General features: G+C 44.2%; 1 protein-coding gene across 3 annotated transcripts in view; it reads left to right on the forward strand.

Annotated features, from left to right (window-relative positions):
• Window positions 1–22,058, forward strand: part of LOC126356808 (uncharacterized) — a 477,415-nt gene that overhangs the window by 431,483 nt on the left and 23,874 nt on the right. For 2 of the 3 annotated variants that reach the window (XM_050007398.1, XM_050007399.1), the window contains exon 8: window positions 16,998–17,171. The exons of the other annotated variant lie outside the window; for it this stretch is intronic. In XM_050007398.1, coding sequence (XP_049863355.1) covers window positions 16,998–17,171 — 174 coding nt within the window. The remainder of the gene's footprint in view (window positions 1–16,997; window positions 17,172–22,058) is intronic. 3 annotated transcript variants of the gene reach the window in all.

Consider the following 22,058-nt stretch of genomic DNA (forward strand, 5'->3'; position numbering starts at 1 on the left):
TGCCTAGGCAGTAGAAGTTCCTAAGTCCCTCTACTTCGTGATCCCCAATTCTGATGTTTAGTTTATCGGTGTTTTCATTTTTTATAGTTCTCATTACTTTCGTCTTGCTTCCATTTACTCTAAGTCCATATACTGTTAGAGTGTTCATTCCGTTCAACAGATTCCGTAATTTTTCTACACTTTCACAGAGAATAGCAGTGTCGTCAGAGAATAGTATCACTGATATTCTTTCACCCGAAATTTTAATCACACTTTTGAATCTTTCTTTTATATCCGTCTCCTCTTCTTCGGCGTATAGACGGAAGAGTAGCGGCGAAAGAGACGAATAAGTACGTTCCTCTTTTACACCCTTTTCAACACAAGCACTTCCTTCTTCGTCTTCAAGTATTACTGTTTCCTCTCGGTTCTTGTACATACTATATATCACCCCTCTTTCCCTATGGCTTAAACCTATTTTTCTCAGAATTTCGAACATCTCGAACCATTTTAATTGTCGAACGCTTTTTCCAAGTAGACTAATCCTATGAACTTGCCTTGATTTTTCTTTAGCTTTGTTTCCAATATTGGCCAACGGCCTTGCCGCAGTGGTTCAAATGGTTCAAATGGCTCTGAGCACTATGGAACTTAACATCGGAGGCCATCAGTCCCCTAGAACTTAGAACCACTTAAACCTAAATAACCTAAAGACATCACACACATCCATGCCCGAGGCAGGATTCGAACCTGCGAACGTAGCGGCAGCACGGTTCCAGACTGAAGCGCCTAGAACCGCTCGGCCACAGCGGCCGGCTGCCGCAGTGGTAACACCGGTTCCCGTCAGATCACCGAAGTTAAAGGCAGTCGGGCTTGTCTAGCACTTAGATGGGTCCTCTTGGGGATCTGCCAAGTGCCGCTGGAAAGCGAGGTGCACTCAGACCTGCCAAGTAAGCTTCCAATATACGTGGAAACAGGCGGTAGACCGTCAGACCATGTTGATGCCATTCGACATGATGGTTCTGCTGCTTCTGCTTCACAGCCAATGGATTTCATAGTCAACCCAAGGCAATCACATTTCCCCAAAGTTGACCCTCCACCAATTGTGGGCTCAATCCCTGTGCTTATGTTTACAGGAACCACATTTGAAAGCCACTGATGCCTCTGTACTACTGGGCTACACCCTCCATTGAAAGGATGACCCGACTATCGAAAGGGCCAAGAGGGGTTGCTGTATTTGTCAATAACACACTAAACTCCTCTGCTTTCTCCTTGGTTACTGATCTAAAAGCAGTAGCCATTGCAGTTCATATGGGTCAAAACATCACTATCTGCCTCCTGTATTTACCTCCGCAAGGTATACTTGCTCTGAGGCTCTCACAGGCCCTATTGAACAACTCCCCCGCCCGTTTCTCCTACTGGTTGATTTCAGTCCCCACAATGTATTAAGAGGATCAGATTATACTTGCCTCACAGGTCGAGTCTTGCAGAACGTCATGATTTCTCAGGAACTGTACATCCTCAACAAACGCAGTCCCACTCTTTTCTCAGCTGCTGCTGAGTCGACCTCTCTTTCTGCTCTCCAGCCCATGCAGATTCAGCCCACTGAGAAGCAGCTGATAACCTTCATTCCAGAGACCAATCCCACTATGAATTCATTTGGATGTAAGATTTCTTCAACACGAGCCACCGAAATGTATGATCATTAGGGCCAACTGGGTGCTGTACAGCTAGCAGTCTGTGTTTAAACACCGTGACAGAATACAGGAATGGGTGGACCACATCAGACGAGTGTGATCAATCATGCCATTGGCCTATCCACCCCAAAGTCCTTAGGTAATTTTAGGAGGACAGATGAGCGCCGTACAAAAATCCAGGACAGGCGTATCGTTTTTCGACGGTTTAGATACCGCCCAACAACAGAAAAAGTAACAGCCTTTCGAGTCGCGAGAACAAAGACTCTCACTTAAGGAGAACAACAAAAGGGCATGGAAAGCGTTCCCGGACTCTGTCAACTGTTCCACTTGTTCTTCAAAAGTATGGGAAACTATTTGGAGCATTCCCGATCAATACAGTCATTTACCAACAGCAGCAGGCTGAAATAAGGTTGTCTCTGAAGAACGACTGGAAGCATCGCCCAGACGGTGACAGAGCATTTTGCAAAACTACTGTCATGCAAGCCAGGAACCAGAGTTTTGTCGCTATCGTGTGGTTGTAGAGAGGGGAAAGTTGGACTTCAGATCCAACAATTCTAACTACCATTTCGCAATGTGGGAATTGAAATCGGCGCTGTGTTAGATATGTGATACTGCACCCATTCACGACCAAATTCAGTACTGCTTGTTTCGACCTTTGCCAGCAGTGTCGAAGGAAATCCTCCATGAATATTTTAATTTGATATGGCAGACAGGTCACTGCCCCCGATTCGTGGAAAGAGGCAATTTTGGTACTTCTCCTCAAAGTAGGAAATGACCGCACGTATCACCTTAACGAGCTTTGTAGGAAAGACCCTGGAATGAATGGTTAACGTCGACTGGTCTGGTTGTTAGATACCAAACAATTCCTTAGCCACCCTCAATGTGGATTCGGGAGATTTCTGTCCGTTGTCGACAACATGACCCTGCTAGAAGCGGGTATTCGGCAGTTTTCCTACGTGATCATCATCACTGTATTGACATATTCTTTGACAGCAGAAAGGGATATGACCTTACTTCGAGACACCTCCCTATCTTCACACTGTCTTTCATGTATCGGCGGCTTTTTAAGGACCCGAGTTGGTGATACGCCGTCAGATCGTTTTGAGCAGGGAATGATGACCCTCAGGGCAGTGTTTTGCGTGCTGTTCTCTTTGCAATAGCCATAAACAGTATCATGTCTACAGTAATGAGTCCTGTACAGTCCTCATCACTTATGGACGTTTCTTGCTGCTTTCTGTTTTTCCTCCAGCAGTGCAACTGTGAGCCATCAGTTGCAAATCACACTTTAGAAGTTATAGGAGTGGGCTGCAAAGACTGATTTTCAGTTTTCTCCAGAGAAATGCGTTTGTCTTCATTTTAACCCTTCTCGGCGTATTTTAATTTGCCGGACTTCCATGTGATGGACACCACTCTACATTTTACACACTCATTGTTTCTGGGCCTCATTTTTGATTCCAAATTGTCGTTGTTCCCAGAACTGAGAGATCTGAAGGCCGAAACCCCGAAGACAGTGATCATCATAAAGCACCTTAACTATAGGTCTTTCGTGGGTTTGCGGCTAGACTAAGGGTGCAGGTGTATGGATCGGTGAAGCCTCCTTACTTGAAGATCATCGATGCTGTCCACCATGAGGGGATTAGACTGGCCGCAGTTGGTTATAGGACCAGCCCCATACCCAGTCACCTGAGGCTGGTAAACTGCCACCTACAACTTCGTGTTATATACTATTCGTGTATTCGACAGTGCTGACTGATTTTTGTATGAGGAAATGTTATCTGATAAGTGTTGAACTAAAATCCTGTTAGATCATGAAACGAATGGCATCACGTGATGAAGCATAGAAATGCAACCTTCTCCACATTCGAGGCTTGGTGAAACCTAATATTTTATGGTCTCTGGCTATGAAATTACTAAATCCAATCTAGTGGCAGTCTTGCCACATAAATAGCTGATGCTAGCAATGAGCAGCAGGTGTGACATGTAAAGATTAATGACGCATACTTTTAGGTAAAGCAAAAAATGGAACTTGAGGAGCTGGACAAAAATGTGGAAATACCACGAGAAATGCATCCTTGGACATAAATGCAGTTTATAGCCAAACTTGCAGTTTGCGCTGTTGTGTTTGACACGATCGCCACAGTGTAGTTGTGTGTTATTTCGAAGCTAGGTGCACGTTTGGTGGGAGCTTCGAGTACAGTAGTAGTATAGTCGAAGTATTTGGCGTTTCAAGAGACACCTATAGGAGATTTGTACAGCATACAGGAAAGACGGAGAAACCTCATCCGCTAAGACACAAAACAGCCGTATGTTTTGTTAACTGATCGTGACAGAAGCTCAATTATGAGGTCTGTGACGATTAATAAAAGGACGACAGCTGCAGATGACACTGCGGAACTGAATGTCGCACTCACGAAGCTTGTCTGCACCAAAACAACATGAATAGAGCCCCATAACTACGGAATTTCAAGGCGACCTGGATCTCCAAAATCACTCATCAGTGATGCAAATGCCCGTAAGAGGAAACCATAATTCCGAAGCCATAAAACCTGGACTATCGAGAAATGGAAGAAAGTCATTTGGTCAGATGAGTCTTGTTTTACACTGTTTTCAACTTCTGCCTGAGTTTACATTCCAATAGTGAAACATGATGGCGGTTCGGTGATGATTTGGTCGGCCATATCGCGGTATTTCATGGTACCCACTGGTACTGTGCAAGTTCGCTTTACTGCCAAGGATTATGTGACCATTTTTGCTGATCAGATCCATCCCATAGAACAATATTTGTTCGTAATGGTGATGCTGTACTCGAAGACTGTATGGACCCTGTTCACAGAGCTTGCCTCGTCCAGGATTGGCTTTGTGGGTACGAGGATGGATTATCGCATCTCTCCTGAACATCACAGACACCACATCTCTATGTTATTGAGTCTTTACCGACTATAAGAAAACGGTCCACAATGGCAGAAACTCACAGTCCTTCCGAAAGTAGGCCGCGTAGCTTGAAATAAGAGCTGTTTGGGCCCACTGTGCAATTTGGGCAGTCGATGTTTTTCGTTCCCAGCGCCGCCAGCGTGGATGAAAAGGCGAGCAACGCACCGTAGCAGCCTGCGGCGAATGTTCTGCGCGGGTTTACGTACGGGGCGTGGCTTTCCGCTCTGCTTGTGGCTGCGTCGCCGCTTCCCTCCCCTGCCTACACAGCCTTGACTCTGCGGTCCGCTGCCATGCTCCCGTCTCCGTACACCCACCAAAGATGTGCCGCATTATCTCATTCCGTTTTCTTGTTATGTGCGAAGTATCTTGTAAACAGAGTACTGCCGCAAAGCAATAAAGTTGATATCTACAAAAACTACACAGTCTGGCTGAAAATCCCCACACCTGCAATAATGTTTGTTACAAAGACACCAACCTAGTAACGAACTGCGTTTAGAAGATCTGTTTTCTGTTTTTAAAACATTTAATCTCTGCCGTCGATTCCTTTGGGTACATTTAAGTCGGACAGTGTTTATACTCTTCCTCATCTAACGGATCTCACATGTAACCAAGGACGTACTGCACCAAGATCTGTAGTAATGTGTATAAACGTTCTGTCATGTCGCTCCCAGAATTATGTTGGAAAAAAGTCCTGATCTCTATTTATAGTTTCTTGGTTTTTCCGTTGTGTGATTTCCAAACCTATTTGTTGACGGAGCTTGCTTCAGTTCATCTGTTTTAAGTGTAGTAACACAAGTAAACATTACATATTCTTCCAGTTCTGGAACCATTTTATTTGCGAAATTGGTAGTGGCTGAGGATTCTCAATCAAACAATTAACGTATTTACTTATCTAAAATTTGTCTTGATCGCACATTTATAAAATGATGACCCGTTTCATCAATAAATGTTCTTCACAGTGAATAAATCTCACATGTATAAAAACACGTACTGTGTTTCGTACTTCTCGCATTTAATATTGTTTTGTATGTGTTACAAGTATTCGCCGCCGCCCCCGCCCCCTCCCCCTTCGGTCCACAAGTTCAAAATTTAGCTCAGTGCATTACCGCGAGGTCTGGTTATCAGGATTATCACCTTTCCACCTCTCTTTGCCACATAAATTCGAAGCGGATACTTCAGAGGCGATTGCTACAGCACTACCTAGGTGGGGTCGCGTCAGATATATGAAGGTCAAATTTATGGTTTTTTTAAATGAAATGCTATAGTTTGGTGCTTATTTTCTGATAGTGGCTATCGAGACGAATCCAGTGATGTGTAAGAATGAAGTCTTTGAAGGTCAACGAAGCTCAAAAAGGTGACAAGAACATCCATTACAGAAGGTGTTCGAATTGATGACTATTGGTATCAATGCAGTGCTGCAAACTTCTTATCATGGATTGCGTGGTATTCCTTATCACTTCGGCACTTATTGAAGCACATGGTCTGACAATTCTCTCTCGTATATCGTGCAAGCAGTAAATATACGCCGAATACGGCGTATCCATCTAACGTGACGTTGACATGTAAACATCATTCGACGGTTTCGCAATACAACACTAATAGGAACGGTAAACCTGGTATCGTCGAATCAAACGAATGTGAATGATGAATTACTTCGAAGAACAAGTTGATATGCTTCTCATTTACGGAGAATTCTAACGATATTCAGTGAGAGCTGGAGACCTATACGCTGAAAGATATCTTTACTTACTCACCCTACACGTCGTACATTAAAGTATGTGTACGGAAACATATCCGGCAAAGGAAAGTTACTAACTAGGAAACGGAAATTGGTACTCTTGCTACTGTGGTTGGAGATCCTTGTGTTAGTTCGCGTCAAATCGCAAGGGAATCTGGACTGGTACGGATTGTATGCCTTTGCATTGAATTCTGTCGATAGGCTCAACTTCAGATTCAGAGGGATGACACATTTATTAATTTGATTTTATTTACTGACGAAGCTACATTAACGAACCGTGGAAATGTTAATTTGCATAACATGCATTGCTGGGCAACTGAAAATCCATGTTGGCTGCGGCAAGTTGCAACCCAAAAACCGTGGTCGGTGAATGTATGGTGTGAGGTGTTAGGACAGAATGATAGGCCCCTATTTCATAGAAGGGAATCTTAGTGGTAGGAAGTACACTACATTTCTGTATGAAACATTAGGTCTGTATTGGAAGAAATACCTTTAGGATCAAGGAAAAGAATGTGGCATCAACGAGATAGGTACCCGGCACATTTTTCGCTGATAGTTAGAAATGAGTTGCAGAGACAATTCCCAAATTGTTGGATTGGACGAGCAGGAGTTGTGTTGTGGCCGGATCGTTCGCCAGACTTTAGGTCTCTGGATTTTTTTCTTGCAGGGATTCGTAAAAGGCAATGTTTATAAAGACGTTCCAACTACACCTGAAGATATGCGAGACAGAATTGTCAGAGCACGTGCTTCGACAAGTGCCGATGTGATATGAAGAAAATTGCAGCACTGCATTGATACCAATGGTCATCACTTCGAACATCTTCTGTAAATGGACGTTCATGCCACCTTTTTGACCTCCGTTGACCTTCAAAGACCTTACTGTTACACATCACTGGATTCGTCTCGATAGCCGCTATCAGAAATTAAGTACCGAACTACAGCATCCCATTTAAAAAACCAAAGTTGACCTTCATATCTCTGAATCGACCCCACCTAGCAATGAAAAAACAGCGTCATTTTATGGCCCTCGTTGTCCAACGCAACTTTTGTTCCACATACTTTTCAGCTCCTCATACTTTGGGAGTTATTCTTGGTGGCAATAGTTACTCACCCTGTATAGAAAAGATTTAGTGGCTGACTTCTGAAGCCGCACGAGGCTCTTCACAAACGAGGTATTTGTGTATGGGAAGGTAGCAACGCCAGAAGTTGGTAGCGAAATTCAGAAAAATCCGGAGAGGAGAGGAGATTGCTCGAGGACCTGGCAGTTGACGCTGTACACAAATAAATGTAACGCACTGCGAATTAATAGGCGAAAAAATCCATTAGTTTTCGTTACATTATTGACGACAAATTACTGTAAAATGTAACTACCCTGTTATATCTGAGAGTAACCATCCGGAAGAACCTAAAGTGGAATGTCAGAGTAAAAATAATTGTAGAAATAGGTGGAGACTAATACTGGAGTATTTTAAGGTAGAGTAAATCACACACGAGAGGTGTGGCTTACAAAACACTTATTCATATTGATATTATTCATCCGTCTTGGAGCCTTACCAGGTTGAATTAATAGAAGAGACGGAGAAAATCCAATGAAGAGGGACGCGTTTCGTTACAGGATCGTTTAGTCGACTTGAGAGCATTACGGAGATGCTCGACGAAAGTAGATGCTGAAAGAAAGGCGTTGTGCATTATAAGGAGTTTTACTGTTGAAATTCACAGGGAATATGTTCGTGGAAGAGTCGTGTAAAATATTACTTAATCCACACACGTCTCACGAAACAATCATGATGGAAAATTGGAGTTCGTACAGAGGTTCATCGACATTCGATGTTTCCACGTACCTTTCGTGAATGGAACAGGCAGTGACGCTGGTAGAAGAAATAACCTCCGTTACACACCGGTAGCTGTCTTGTGGAATATAGAAGGTTGATGTAAAAGCCTAGTTAGCGAGAGATATAGTACATCTAGATTACTTTCCGCCACACTTGTAAATACGTACGGAGGCTTGCAAAGTGTAATGAAGATTTACATCATACAACCGGTACAAATTTAACTCAGCTAAGCAAAACGCGAGTTCGAGTTTTTAATCCTAAGTAATCTGAATCATGCGGAGTAGCTTCCTTCGTGAATTACACCGAGGAGAGACCGAAGCTGTATGATGCGCCGTAAGAGCTCTGATATCTATTTGCTACGATCCTCCGGTGCTGAGAGTGAACCTCTCTGGAGCTAACTGTATCAGCGTTTAGTTCGACCTCTGGAGGTCACTTGAGCGTGTGGCTGGACTGCTAGAGGCAGCTATTCTAGTGTCCCGAGAGCGCTTATAACGGGACGCCACTTAAAACAGCCGTCAAGTGCTGCGCGGGCTGCCGGCCTGCCAGGGCGCTCTCGCTGGACGATGACCCTTATTTGGCAGAGCAGAGCAGTCGCGTTGCTTCATCCCATTACTTCTCTCATCAATGCCATTCATAATTTGACATTTTGTATTATGCTTCTACTTAACTGATGCACATGTTGCATAGGCATCCTGTTATCATTGTTTATTGATCCTACGACTTTCAAATCTTCATGTCACATTTTCATGGGCTCCCAAACCTAGTTTTCCGTAAATTGGTCTCCTAATGACGCTTCTGGTGGATCATATAAACACTCCAGTATCGGTTCTAGAAACATGATTTCGGCTGTTGGCTTTAAATAACAATCGCTTTTCATTGCTTGTGAAAAATCTATCGTATTTGAATCGTGGTTGGGTTTTTAGGGTTTTAAAATGTTGTTTAATGTGAGCGAAATGATTTTGTGTGGAATGAAGGTTAAGTAATAGTACTGAACTACTCATGAATTTACTCGTTTTCGTTACTTAGTCAATGTGAAGCTAATGTTATGTTTATTAGATGGGAATAGATGTATAAATGCTGTTATATTTTATGAATTAGCAAAACAGAACGGCTTTACAACATCCCTGCATCCTGCACAGTTGGCATATTTGTAAATCTCTATATGCACTCCCGCTTTTAGTGGCATAGGGTCTAACAGACAGTAAACAGCTGGGGACGAATCATACGCTAATTCTGTGACCAAGATTAAAAATATATCTAGAGTCAATAGCAAATTTTTTGCCATTTAAAGTCTCCAAAACCTCGGAGTGCAACAATGTTCCATCGGTACTCACTTCTTACTTTTTTTCAAAAGGCAAGTGATCTGGATGGTTGTAACAAAAAGAATTTCACACACATTCATTGGCATGATGTATAAAATTTTTAAGCTCCTTTATGCACAGTGTCCCCTTCATCCTCCAGTTCCATTCACGTCCATAGGAAAATCAGTCTCTCTATTTCTTCAAAATAATAGAATGGTATTGATATCCTCACTTTATCATGCTGATTAAGCCTGAGAAGCTGATTTAACAAACGCTATTCGTGTAGAACAGCTAAACGCCCTGGAAACCTATTGGGCTACCAGAATGAATTCAGGCTGAACATGCAAACACGACAGAGAAAATCAGTTTACGGAATCTAAGCCTCGTATTCCGCAATTTGAGTCTAATGTAATAGCGGTGACTGTTCAGTTCTTCGCATACTTGTTTTATCTGTTAACAACAATACTTCAGTTCATTCTCTCATCGATAGACTCGTAGCACGAATCTTCCTGATCTCATCACAAAATTTTTCGCATACATGTATGTATGTATAATATTTGGAAAGTCATGCAAATTTCTTAATCTACATAAAATGTAATAATAACATATAATGCCAGTTCCACATCAATGAGCGATCGGCTCAAAGTGGGAACTCCGTATTGCTTATTCTTTTAAAACTGTAACTCGAGGAACGTATGGCGTGAACACTCATCGCTAATTTCAGCTGCACAACAGATGATAAGATGACGTCATGAATTGGACGTGTTTTGTCATATTTAGTGAATGGAGACGCCCGACACTGAACAGGTCCAAAAGTTCCAGCACTTCATAGGAATTACATGTAGGCTTACGCTGTGTTAACGATGCAACTGTGATGTCAAAACTCAGAGACGTCTCATTCGTAGGACCATTGGGGAGATCACTGCAATGTACAAATACCTATAATCATCAAACACCGGCTACTGTGATGCATTTCCATTACAGATGAGCCAGAGGCAGTACGATATTTTGAGAGACGATATGAGTCAGTTTTAGTGATCGTGTTGGTGATCTACGGCAAGTGACAAAGGGGAGGCCGTGACCTTGACATCACAGATTTACTTCAAACTTTGTACACTTTTAGTAGGCCTTAAAACAACATAATGCGCTAGTGGTGAGGTGCACTACTCTGGCAGTTCCTAGAAAATCGCATGAGAAGTTATACGCGTCTATTGTGTAACTGGTGTATGTGTGCGTTTGTGCTCGACGTTGAAGTTCGTCGTGGTCAAGCGGTTTGCGATCGAGCCACGTAAAACGAATGTATAAATGGTTCAAATGGCTCTGAGCACTATGGGACTTAACTTCTGAGGTCATCAGCCCCTAGAAATTAGACCTACTTAAACCTAACTAACCTAAGGACAGCACACGCATCCATGCCCGAGGCAGGATTCGAACCTGCGACCGTAGCGGTCGCGCGGCTCCAGACTGTAGCGCCTAGAACCGCTCGGCCACTCCGGCCGGCCGAATGTATATGAGGCGATGGTTAGACTACGGCTCAAACTTAATTTTTAAACCATATTTTTTATTATTGGTCATATTATTTAACTGACATTCGAGAAGTAGTGTAATTAAAAAAACACGTACCTTTGAACGTAGGTTTAGTGAATTTCATGTTATTTGACTGCTCACTGTTATTACTTAAATTAAATTATTAGAAGAAACATATTTATAACCAACCACAAGTAAATGAAGAAACACATAGAGAAAATCTGTGCCTGTCGTGATTCGCGAAATCGCTCAAACGTGCAATTTGGCGAGGTACCCGGAACTACTTTGCACCTCGACGCTTCGAGCTGTAGACACAGAGGCAGGCCCCATTTGGCAGTTAACCAGCGAGCGGTGAGACGTTGCTAAAGTTGAAGAACGAATAGTGTACGTGCAATTTTTTTGAATATCACAGAATTTATTAAACTTCCTGGTAGATTAAAACTGTGTGCCGGACCGAGACTCGAACTCGGGACTTTTGCCTTTCGCGGGCAAGTGCTCTACCGCAGAGCTACCCAAGTACGACCCACGCACCGTCCTCACAGCATTACTTCTGCCAGTACCTCGTCTCCTACCTTCCAAACTTCACAGAAGCTCTCCTGCGAACCTTACAGAACCAGCACTCCTGAAAGAAAGAGTATTGCGGAGACATGGCTTAGCCACAGCCTGGGGGATGTTTCCAGAATGAGATTTTCACTCTGCAGCGGAGTGTACGTTGATATGAAACTTCCTGGCAGATTAAAAGGTAGGAGACGAGGTACTGGCAGAAGTAATGCTATGAGGACGGTGCGTGAGTCGTGCTCGGGTAGCTCAGTGGTAGAGCACTTGTCCTCGAAAGGCAAAGGTCACGCGTTCGAGTCTCAGTCCGGCACACAGTTTTAATCTGCCAGGAAGTTTCATATCAGTTTACACTCCGCTGCAGAGTGAAAATCTCATTCTGGCCACTGACTTTATACTTGTACACCAAAATTGAGGTTTGAGCGGGAGTCGAACTGTCGTTTCATATACGTTCGTCTTACGAAGCGCGAACGGTAACCACTTGACTACCATGAACCCCAAAGTCCGGCACCTACGCACAGCTACATCAGTTGCATAATAGGCGCTTAAAAGTTCTCTAGCGATTTTCTCGGAATTGCCACCTTACTCCCTGCGCCTTATTACTAGCACATTGTTTTAGTGGCCTAGTAAAGGCGTAAATTGTTTGAAGTAAATCCGTCATCGCACCTTCGTTTCTCCCCTTGTAAAAACAAGAACTAACAAGTATTGTAAATGAGAGCTGAATAATATAGTAGCACAAACAACGCAGTCATTGATCTGCGAAGCACCTGGAGGAGAATTTTTGGCGTCATAAGCCACGGAAAGAATATAATTCTCAGATGAACGTGTGAATATGTAAATACTTTTAGCGATTTAGGAGAAGCTAGTGTAACTCTTTCACAGGTGTTTGGGCTGACGTTGTTAGCTTTGGTTGATAATAAAATGAATGTAATTTTTCTTCAGTTATCTTAGATTCCAGAAAAACTCTCATAGATTGACAACTTGGATTCTTACATCCGTTGTATCAGCATAATACGCGCCTGGTTGCAGTTTTCATACAAATCATCTACGTGTACTCTAATTTTCCGTTGGTCTAGCGATATGGAAACTGAATAGAAACCGGCGACGACATTATTGGTACGGCTTACGTTTCCACCTTCTCTAGTCCAAGCCCTAGGAGTCGGGGCATACGTGTCACGTTCACGTGGGGATAGTCGTTAGCCCTTTTCCGATAATATGCACTCTTAAGACAGTAGCAAAACGCATCCCTAAGCAATTATCCGAATGAGATGTATATGTACAGACAAACAAATGTTGCACTTTCAGAAAAATTGGACGGTTTATTCAAGAGCAAGAGCTTCATTTATAGATCAAATCAATAATGCGCTGGTCCACTTCTGGCCTTATGCATGCAGTTACTCGGCTTGGCACTAATAGAGATTTTGGATGTTTTACTGGGCGATGCCAAATTTTGTGAAAATGGTAAGTTACATCGTGAAACTACCGAGCTGATGGGAGGGGCTTGTCCATAATGCTACAAACGTGCTCGGTTAGGGAGAGATCTGTCGACCTTTCTGGCCAACGTAGGGTTCGGCAAGCGCGAAAGTAAGCGGAAAAAACTGTCTCCGCATGCAGATGGGCATTATACTGTTGAAATATAAGCCTGCGATGGCTCGCCATGAAGTGCAACAAAACGGGGCGTAGAATATCGCTTTGCTGTGAAGGTACCGCGGATGACAACCAAAGAGGTCCTGCTATAAAATGTAATGGCACCCCCAGACCATCATCTCTTATTGTCGGGCCATATGGCGGGCAGCAGTCAGGGTGGTATCCCACCACTGTCTGAGGCGTCTCCAAACACGTCTTCGCTGCTCACGGGGCTCAGTTCGAAGCGGGACTCATCACTGAGGACAATTCTAGTCAAATCACTGAGATTCCAGGCAGAAGGCGCACATGGCGTAAATTTCTACTGCTTGGCACACTGCTAGTCACTAAACATGTTTGGTGTGAGACTACCGCACCAGAAATACGCTTATACTTCGCATGCCGTTGTACTGAGTGTGGCAAACAGTGTGCGTGAAGAAAGACTTTTGGTAAAACATCGTATGAGCTCGAATCTCTCTGATCATCACCTTGTTGTACTTCCGTCCGATGCACGCAGGAACTTCAGAAGATAAGTTACACGTATCGTCACACGTGAAGACAATTGCGCAAGAAGGGTGCCGCAATGCCAGAAGAGAGTATGTGTTCTGGGTTACCTGCAGAAACGGTTCCGCTATGGTATTGACAACAGTTGGCATCATAAGGCGCGGTCGAAATGTCGCGACAACTGGAAATGCACTCTACAGCTGAAGTACGCCAGTCTGTAGCATTCTTGTGGACAATACTTCACGAATAAGAAGGAAAGAAAGAGAAGGAAAAGTAGAAGGTGAGTATGGACTGTGGGAAAGGAATGAAAGAGGAAGCCGCCTGGTAGAATTTAACCATAGCTAATACTTGATTTACGAATCATGAGGAAAATTTATATTCATGGAAGAGACATGGAGACACCGGATTGTTTCAAGCTGATTATATAATGGTAAGACAGAGATTTAGGAACCAGATGTTAAACTGTAAGACATTTCCAGGGCATTAAGCGGACTCTGAGCACAATTTATTGGTTGTGAATTGTAGATGCTGCAAAAAGGTAAAAATTAAAGGACTTGGACCTAGATAAACTGAAAGAACGAGAGGCTTTAGAGATCTTCAGAGGGAGCATTGGGGAACGATTGACAAGAAAAAGGGAAAGGAGTACAAGAATAGGTAGCTTTGTGATCTGAAATAGTGAAGGCAGCAGAGAATCCAGGAGATAAAAAGACAAGGCCTAGTGGAAATCCTTGGGTAACACAAGAGATATTAAATTTAATCGGTAAAAGGAGAAAATATAAAAATGCGATGAATGAAGCAGGCAAAAGGGAATACAAAGGTCTAAGAAATGAGATCGACAGGAAGTGCAAAATGGCTGAGCAGGAATGGCCAGAGGACAAATGTAAGGATGTAAAGGCATACATCACTAGGGGCAAGATAGATGTAGCCTATAGGAAAATTAAAGAGACCTTTAGAGGAAAGACAACCACCTGTATGAGTATCGAGAACTCAGATGGAACACCAGTACTAAACAAATAACGGAAAGCAGAAAGATGGAAGAAATACATAGAAGGTCTATACAAGGGAGATGTTCTTGAGGGGAATATTTTGGAAATTAAATGGGTCGTAGATGAAGCTGAGACTACTACGTGAAGAATTTGACAAAGCACTGAAAGACGTAAGTCGAAACAAGGCCCCAGGAGTAGACAACATTCCGTTAGAGCTACTGATAGCCCTGGGAGAGCCAACCATGACAAAACTCTTCAATCTGGTGAGAAAGATGTATCAACTGACGATTACCCTCAGACTTCAAGGAGATTATAATAATACCAGTTCCAAAGAAAGCAGGTGCTGACAGGTGTGAAAATTATCGAAATATCAGTTTAATAAATCACGGTTGCAAAATACTAACACGAATCTTTTATAGAAGAATGGAAAAACTGGTAGAAGCCGACTTCAGGGAAGATCAGTTTGGATTCTGGAGAAATGAAGGAACACACGAGCCAATACTGATCCTACAACTTCTCATAGAAGATAGGTTAAGGAAAGACATAACTATGTTTGTAGCATTTGTAGACTTTGAGAAAGCTTTTGACAATGTTGACGGGAATACTCTCTTTCAAACTCTAAAGGTGGGAAGGGTAAAATACAAGATAAGGAAAGACAAAACTATGTTTGTAGACTTAGAGAAAGGTTTTGAAAATGTTGACGGGAAAACTCTCCTTCAAACTCTAAAGGTGGCAGGGATAAAATACAAGGAGCGAAAGGCTATTTACAATCTGTACACGAACCATATGGCAGTTACAAGAGTAGAGGGGCACGAAAGAGAAGCAGTAGTTGAGAAGGGAGTGAGATAGGATTGTAGCCTATCCCCGATGTTATTCATCTGTATATTGCCCAAGCAGTAGAGCAACCAAAAGAAACTCTGGAGTAGGAATTGAAACTCTGCATTTGTCGATAACATTTTAGTTCTCTCAGACACAGCAAAGGACTTGGAAGAGCAGTTGAACGGAGTGGAGAGTATGTCGAAAGGAGGATATAAGATGGACATCAACAAAAACAATAATGGAATGTAGTTGAATTAAATCAGGTGATGGTGAGGGAACTAGGTTAGGAAATGAGACACTTAAAATAGTAGATGAGTGGGAAGCAAAATAACGAAGGCTGAAGTAGGAAGGATATAAAATGTAGACTAGCAATGGCAAGAGAAGCGTTTCTGAAGAAGAGAAATTTGTTAAAATCGAATATCGATTTAAGTGTCAGGAAATCCTTTCTGAAAGTATTTGTAAGGAGTGTAGCCATGTGTGGAAGTGGAACATGGACGATAAACAGTGTAGACAAGAAGAGAATAGAAGCTTTTGAAACGTGGTGCTACAGAAGAATGCTGAAAAATAGATGGGTAGATCACGTCAATAATGAGGAGGTAACGAATAGAACTGCGGAGAAGAGAAATTTTGCAGTACAACTTGACTAGAAGGAGGGATCGGTTGGTAGGACACTTTGTGAGGCATCAAGGGATCACCAGGTTAGTAGTGGAGGAAAGTGTGGGGGCTAAGCCAATAGATGAGTACATCAGGCAGATTCAGAAGGATGTAGGCTGCAGTAGTTACTCGGAGCTGAAGAGGCTTGTACAGGATAGTGAAGCATGGTGAGCTGTATCAAACCGGTCTTCGGACTGAAGACCACAACAACGAGTGACGTGGAAAATTTAGCAAAGGGTTTGTTCTCCTGCACGATAGCCCAACTTCTCACACTGCGCGTAGAACACAAGCTTTGCGTGAATGTTTATGACGGGAGATCTGGAAACAGCCATCGTGCAATTCAGATGTTGCACCAAGCGATTTCCATCTTTTCGGCAAGTGGAAGAATATCTGGGAGGTGGGAAGAGATTTTCCAACGACGTGGACGTTCACACAACGTTTCTCTGATGACTCCGTGGTGAAGGAGAGAATTTAAATCGTCGAGGAATCGAACTATTGGTAGAGCGTCCGATATTTGTTTCCAGAGAGTTGGTGACTCTGTTGAAGAATAGTGAAATATATCGGTGTCACTTTAAAGTGTAGCGTACTAGTGCAACATTCAGTAAAAGTTACTTCGCCTGTCGTGACAGTGTGTAAATTATTTTTTGAAGTCCCCTTGTAATTATGAGGAAGGCAATGTCGATTGACCGTGTTAAGAACATATGCTCTCGTAATTTCACTACGATGCACAAATGACCCATCTTGTGGTGTCAGCCACTCGATTCGGATGACCTTCTGCGCGACTCTACGGCACGTCTGCCCCGCTAGAGCTGGTGGCTTGGTGAGCAGCAGTGGCAGCAGAGTGTGTGGTGTTGCAGATCAGGTGGCCGTGGTGGGGCAGGTGCCGAGCTACGCGCGGATGCTGCACTACTACCCGTACTGCTACTACCCGCGCTACGCCTGCCCTTGCACGCCCGCCCCCGCGCCGGCGCCGGCGCCTCTCCCCAATTCCGGCGACCAGTACCACGCCGGCGCCGCCCCGCGCTGGAAGAGTGAGCACCGCACCTGCCGAGCACGCCGCATGTCGCACGCCCGCACCCACAGCCTCGCTTCCTGCCGCTACCCATCTTTGCACGCCGAGCTTCTTGTATGCGTTGCTACTAACTCGCCCCTGCATGGCACAACTAACTTGTTCCTACTGTACTGCATGTGCAGCTCAGAGATGGCACGTCGTAACAACAATCTACTGCATGTGCTGTAATTAATTGGTCGATGCGTAACATTTTTTAACTGTTTTTTAATTTCTTCGTGCATTGTCTCTTTCGAACATTTAGTGAAAGTATTATGACGGATTCATTATAAATTACTTGACTGTTTTGTAACACTGCACGTCAGTCGTTGTTCTTCCAGACATCAGCCCGAAGACTGGTTCGACGCATTTCGCAGTGCTACTGTAGGCCTACCTTGTACAAGTCTGTTTACACGTGCGTAGCCATTGCACCGTACTCCCATTAGAACCTGGAAGTCTTGGTTTGCCTCTACGCTATTTACTCCCACACTTCCCTCAGTTACCAAATTGTACCGCGATGCCTCAGGACGTGTCTTATCAACTATCCTATCCGATATCAAGAAGTCACAAAAACCTCGTTCCGCCACAAATCGATTAAGTATGTCCTCATTTCTTACTCCATCTGTATACACTCCTGGAAATGGAAAAAAGAACACATTGACAATGTGTCAGACCCACCATACTTGCTCCGGACACTGTGAGAGGGCTGTACAAGCAATGATCACACGCGCGGCACAGCGGACACACCAGGAACCGCGGTGTTGGCCGTCGAATGGCGCTAGCTGCGCAGCATTTGTGCACCGCCGCCGTCAGTGTCAGCCAGTTTGCCGTGGCATACGGAGCTCCATCGCAGTCTTTAACACTGGTAGCATGCCGCGACAGCGTGGACGTGAACCGTACGTGCAGTTGACGGACTTTGAGCGAGGGCGTATAGTGGGCATGCGGGAGGCCGGGTGGACGTACCGCCGAATTGCTCAACACGTGGGGCGTGAGGTCTCCACAGTACATCGATGTTGTCGCCAGTCGTCGGCGGAAGGTGCACGTGCCCGTCGACCTGGGACCGGACCGCAGCGACGCACGGATGCACGCCAAGACCGTAGGATCCTTCGCAGTGCCGTAGGGGACCGCACCGCCACTTCCCAGCAAATTAGGGACACTGTTGCTCCTGGGGTATCGGCGAGGACCATTCGCAACCGTCTCCATGAAGCTGGGCTACGGTCCCGCACACTGTTAGGCCGTCTTCCGCTCACGCCCCAACATCGTGCAGCCCGCCTCCAGTGGTGTCGCGACAGGCGTGAATGGAGGGACGAATGGAGACGTGTCGTTTTCAGCGATGAGAGTCGCTTCTGCCTTGGTGCCAATGATGGTCGTATGCGTGTTTGGCGCCGTGCAGGAGAGCGCCACAATCAGGACTGCATACGACCGAGGCACACAGGGCCAACACCCGGCATCATGGTGTGGGGAGCGATCTCCTACACTGGCCATACACCTCTGGTGATCGTCGAGGGGACACTGAATAGTGCACGGTACATCCAAACCGTCATCGAACCCATCGTTCTACCATTCCTACACCGGCAAGGGAACTTGCTGTTCCAACAGGACAATGCACGTCCGCATGTATCCCGTGCCACCCAACGTGCTCTAGAAGGTGTAAGTCAACTACCCTGGCCAGCAAGATCTCCGGATCTGTCCCCCATTGAGCATGTTTGGGACTGGATGAAGCGTCGTCTCACGCGGTCTGCACGTCCAGCACGAACGCTGGTCCAACTGAGGCGCCAGGTGGAAATGGCATGCAAGCCGTTCCACAGGACTACATCCAGCATCTCTACGATCGTCTCCATGGGAGAACAGCAGCCTGCATTGCTGCGAAAGGTGGATGTACACTGTACTAGAGCCGACATTGTGCATGCTCTGTTGTCTGTGTCTATGTGCCTGTGGTTCTGTCAGTGTGATCATGTGATGTATCTGACCCCAGGAATGTGTCAATAAAGTTTCCCCTTCCTGGGACAATTAATTCACGGTGTTCTTATTTCAATTTCCAGGAGTGTAATTTTCAGCATGGTTTTCTAGCACTAAATTTCAAGTGCTCCTGTTATCTTCTCGTCTGTATAGTGTATCGCCAATGATTGATTTGCATATTAGGTTACACTCCAAAGAAACACTTTCATAAAAGACCTCCTCACTTACAGCTTCAGCAACACTAAGTATAAATTACTTATCATCCCTGCTCTACCCCTACATCTTCTTACATATTCCGAAAATCACCGTACGGTGCATGGCGGAGAACAGCCTGTACCACTATTAGACACCTCCTTTCCTGTTCCATTCGAAAATGGAGCGAGGAAAAAACGACTTTGTACGAGTCCAAATTTCTCTTATCTTTGTGGCTCTTACGCGAAATGTACGTTGGTGGCAGTAGAATCATTCTTCAGTCAGGCTCAGATACCAGTGCCCTCAGTTTTCTTAATAGTGCCTCGAGAAGTCAACGTCGTCTTCCCTCCAGGGATTCCCATTTGAATTCACTAAGAATGTCTGTAATATTTCCTTGTTGATCGAGCCTACTAGTAGCAAATCTAGCAGTACTCTTTTCAATTGCTTCGATGTCTTCCTTTAATCCGTCCTTGTGGGGATCCCAAACACTCAAGCAGCACTCGAGAATAGATATCACTAGTGTTCTATACGCTGTCTCCTTCATAGATGAGCTACACTTCCCAAAAAATCTTCCAGTTAAGTGAGGTGGACCATTCGCCTTCGTTGGTACCGTCCTTACATGCTCGTTCCACTTCATACGTCTCTGCAAAGCTACACCTAAATATTTAATCGATGCGATTGTGTCAAGGAGCACCCTACTAATACTGAATTCGAAAAATCACGAGATTTTTCCCTACTCATCTGCACTACCTTAAATTTTTCCACATTTAGAGCAAGTTTCCACTCATCAGACGAACTATAAATTTAGCCTAACTCGTCTCGTGTCCTCCCAGCGTCATTCAGCGACGATATCTTCCCGTACTCCACCGCAGCACAGCAAGCAGCCGCAGATTGCTGCTCCTCTGTTCGTCAGAGCGGCCCTACCACACTTTCCTGGGGGGCGCCTGATGACACCCTTGCCTTGATGGACACTCGCCGTCTGTGACAACGTACTGGGCTCTTGCTTAATTCGTCTTCGAGGCAGTCATATATGTGGTAACATATTCCGCATGCTCTTACCTTCGTTAATGTTTGAATGTGGGGTACCCTGTCGAACGCTTTCCGGAAATCTAGAAATATGGAATTTGCCTGTTTTTGTTCGCAGGGTATCATCCGAGAGAAGGGGAAGCCGAGTTTCCCACGAGCGACACTTTCTGATACCGTGCTTATTTGTGGACAGCAGTTTTTCTGCCTCAAGGAAATTTATTCTATTCAGACTCAAAATATAATCAAGAATTCGACAGCAAACCAATGTTAAGTATGTTGGTCATTAATAATGCGGGTCCTTTCTTTTACAGTTCCGTTCTGCGAAAGAAAGATCCTAGGAAGTTATTTGATGTGAGGTCCTAATCTTATACGACTGACATTCAAACATTAATCCCGTTCTTCCAAAACCCCCTGCATCCGACCTGAAATAATGTCCATGTTGGAAGAAAGCATATCTTATCCCTAACGTAACTCCACACGTACAGTTTGTCTGCATCACTCGGGCCGGTAGCCAAAGTAATTCCTTTGAAACCACACAGCTATTTCCAGCTCTAAATTCGTCCTACGCGAACTTGTGATCCATTGCTAACGATCTCGATGTTTTTTCACGGAGCGGTGATTCCTAATCTCTGTATCTTTCTTTCCATAGCGAGAAACCACATGGTGAGAAATCCAGCAGTCGTATTGGCCATGCGCGGCGGAAGTTGCCTATGGCCTACTCACGGGGTAGCAGGTCTGATGAACTCTTCTCCAGACATTCGTATGGCACTGGAGGTATGAATTAAAAAACGCCTTCAGTCACAACATTTCGTGTTTTATTAAGTACGCGATGCATTTCGAACCTTGTGGGTCCATCATCAGGTGTAATTTCTCTTAATACATGCTTTAATTTTTGTCTTGAATGAGATGAAACGAATATTCCTGTCACAAAAAGGGTTTGATGTTAGTTTATGTATTTCTTAAGTCAAACGCGGAAAATATGTGAACAATAGGGCGAAAATTCGCACATATTTTCCGCGTTTGACTTACGAAATTTATAACCTAACATCATACCTCTTTGTGACAGGAAAATTCATTTCACCTAATTCAAGAGAAAAAATAAAGCACGTATGAAGTGAAATTACACCTGATGATGGACCCAGAGGGTTCGAAATGCATCGTGTACTTAATAAAATACGAGAAGTTGTGACCGAAGTCTTTTTTTAATTCATACCTCCAGGGTATTGAATACAGTCACGTTTGAAGCTGCGAAATATGGATAAAATTCAATTAGTATGGCAGTTCTGAAGGATAAACTGGGTCAGAGCTGAAAATCATTTATCAAATCAGTGCCCAAAAAGAAGTGATCATCTAGAAACACCTTCTCGCTCTGTGGGAAAAAGTCACCATCCCAGATGTATACTTCTGTTCATCAAGTGTCAGAGTTAATACGGATTAGCGAAGGCTCAAAACATAGGCCACACAACATTCAGAGAAATCATCAAATGAACCACTAAACTTACGGCACATACCTGATACTTAGCATCATTCATCTTCGAGCTGATGACGGCAATGCTGCATCATGGCATGGACTCAAAGAACTGGGGAACAAATTGTAATCTACGATATGCACGTTCTTCGTCCATAACACGCAGAGAGGCGTGGATCTAGCTCCAAGACACGCACATTTACTCGATGGCATCCCATGTTGAAT

The sequence above is a fragment of the Schistocerca gregaria genome, chromosome 1, assembly GCF_023897955.1.
Source record: "Schistocerca gregaria isolate iqSchGreg1 chromosome 1, iqSchGreg1.2, whole genome shotgun sequence".
NCBI lineage: Eukaryota > Metazoa > Arthropoda > Insecta > Orthoptera > Acrididae > Schistocerca > Schistocerca gregaria.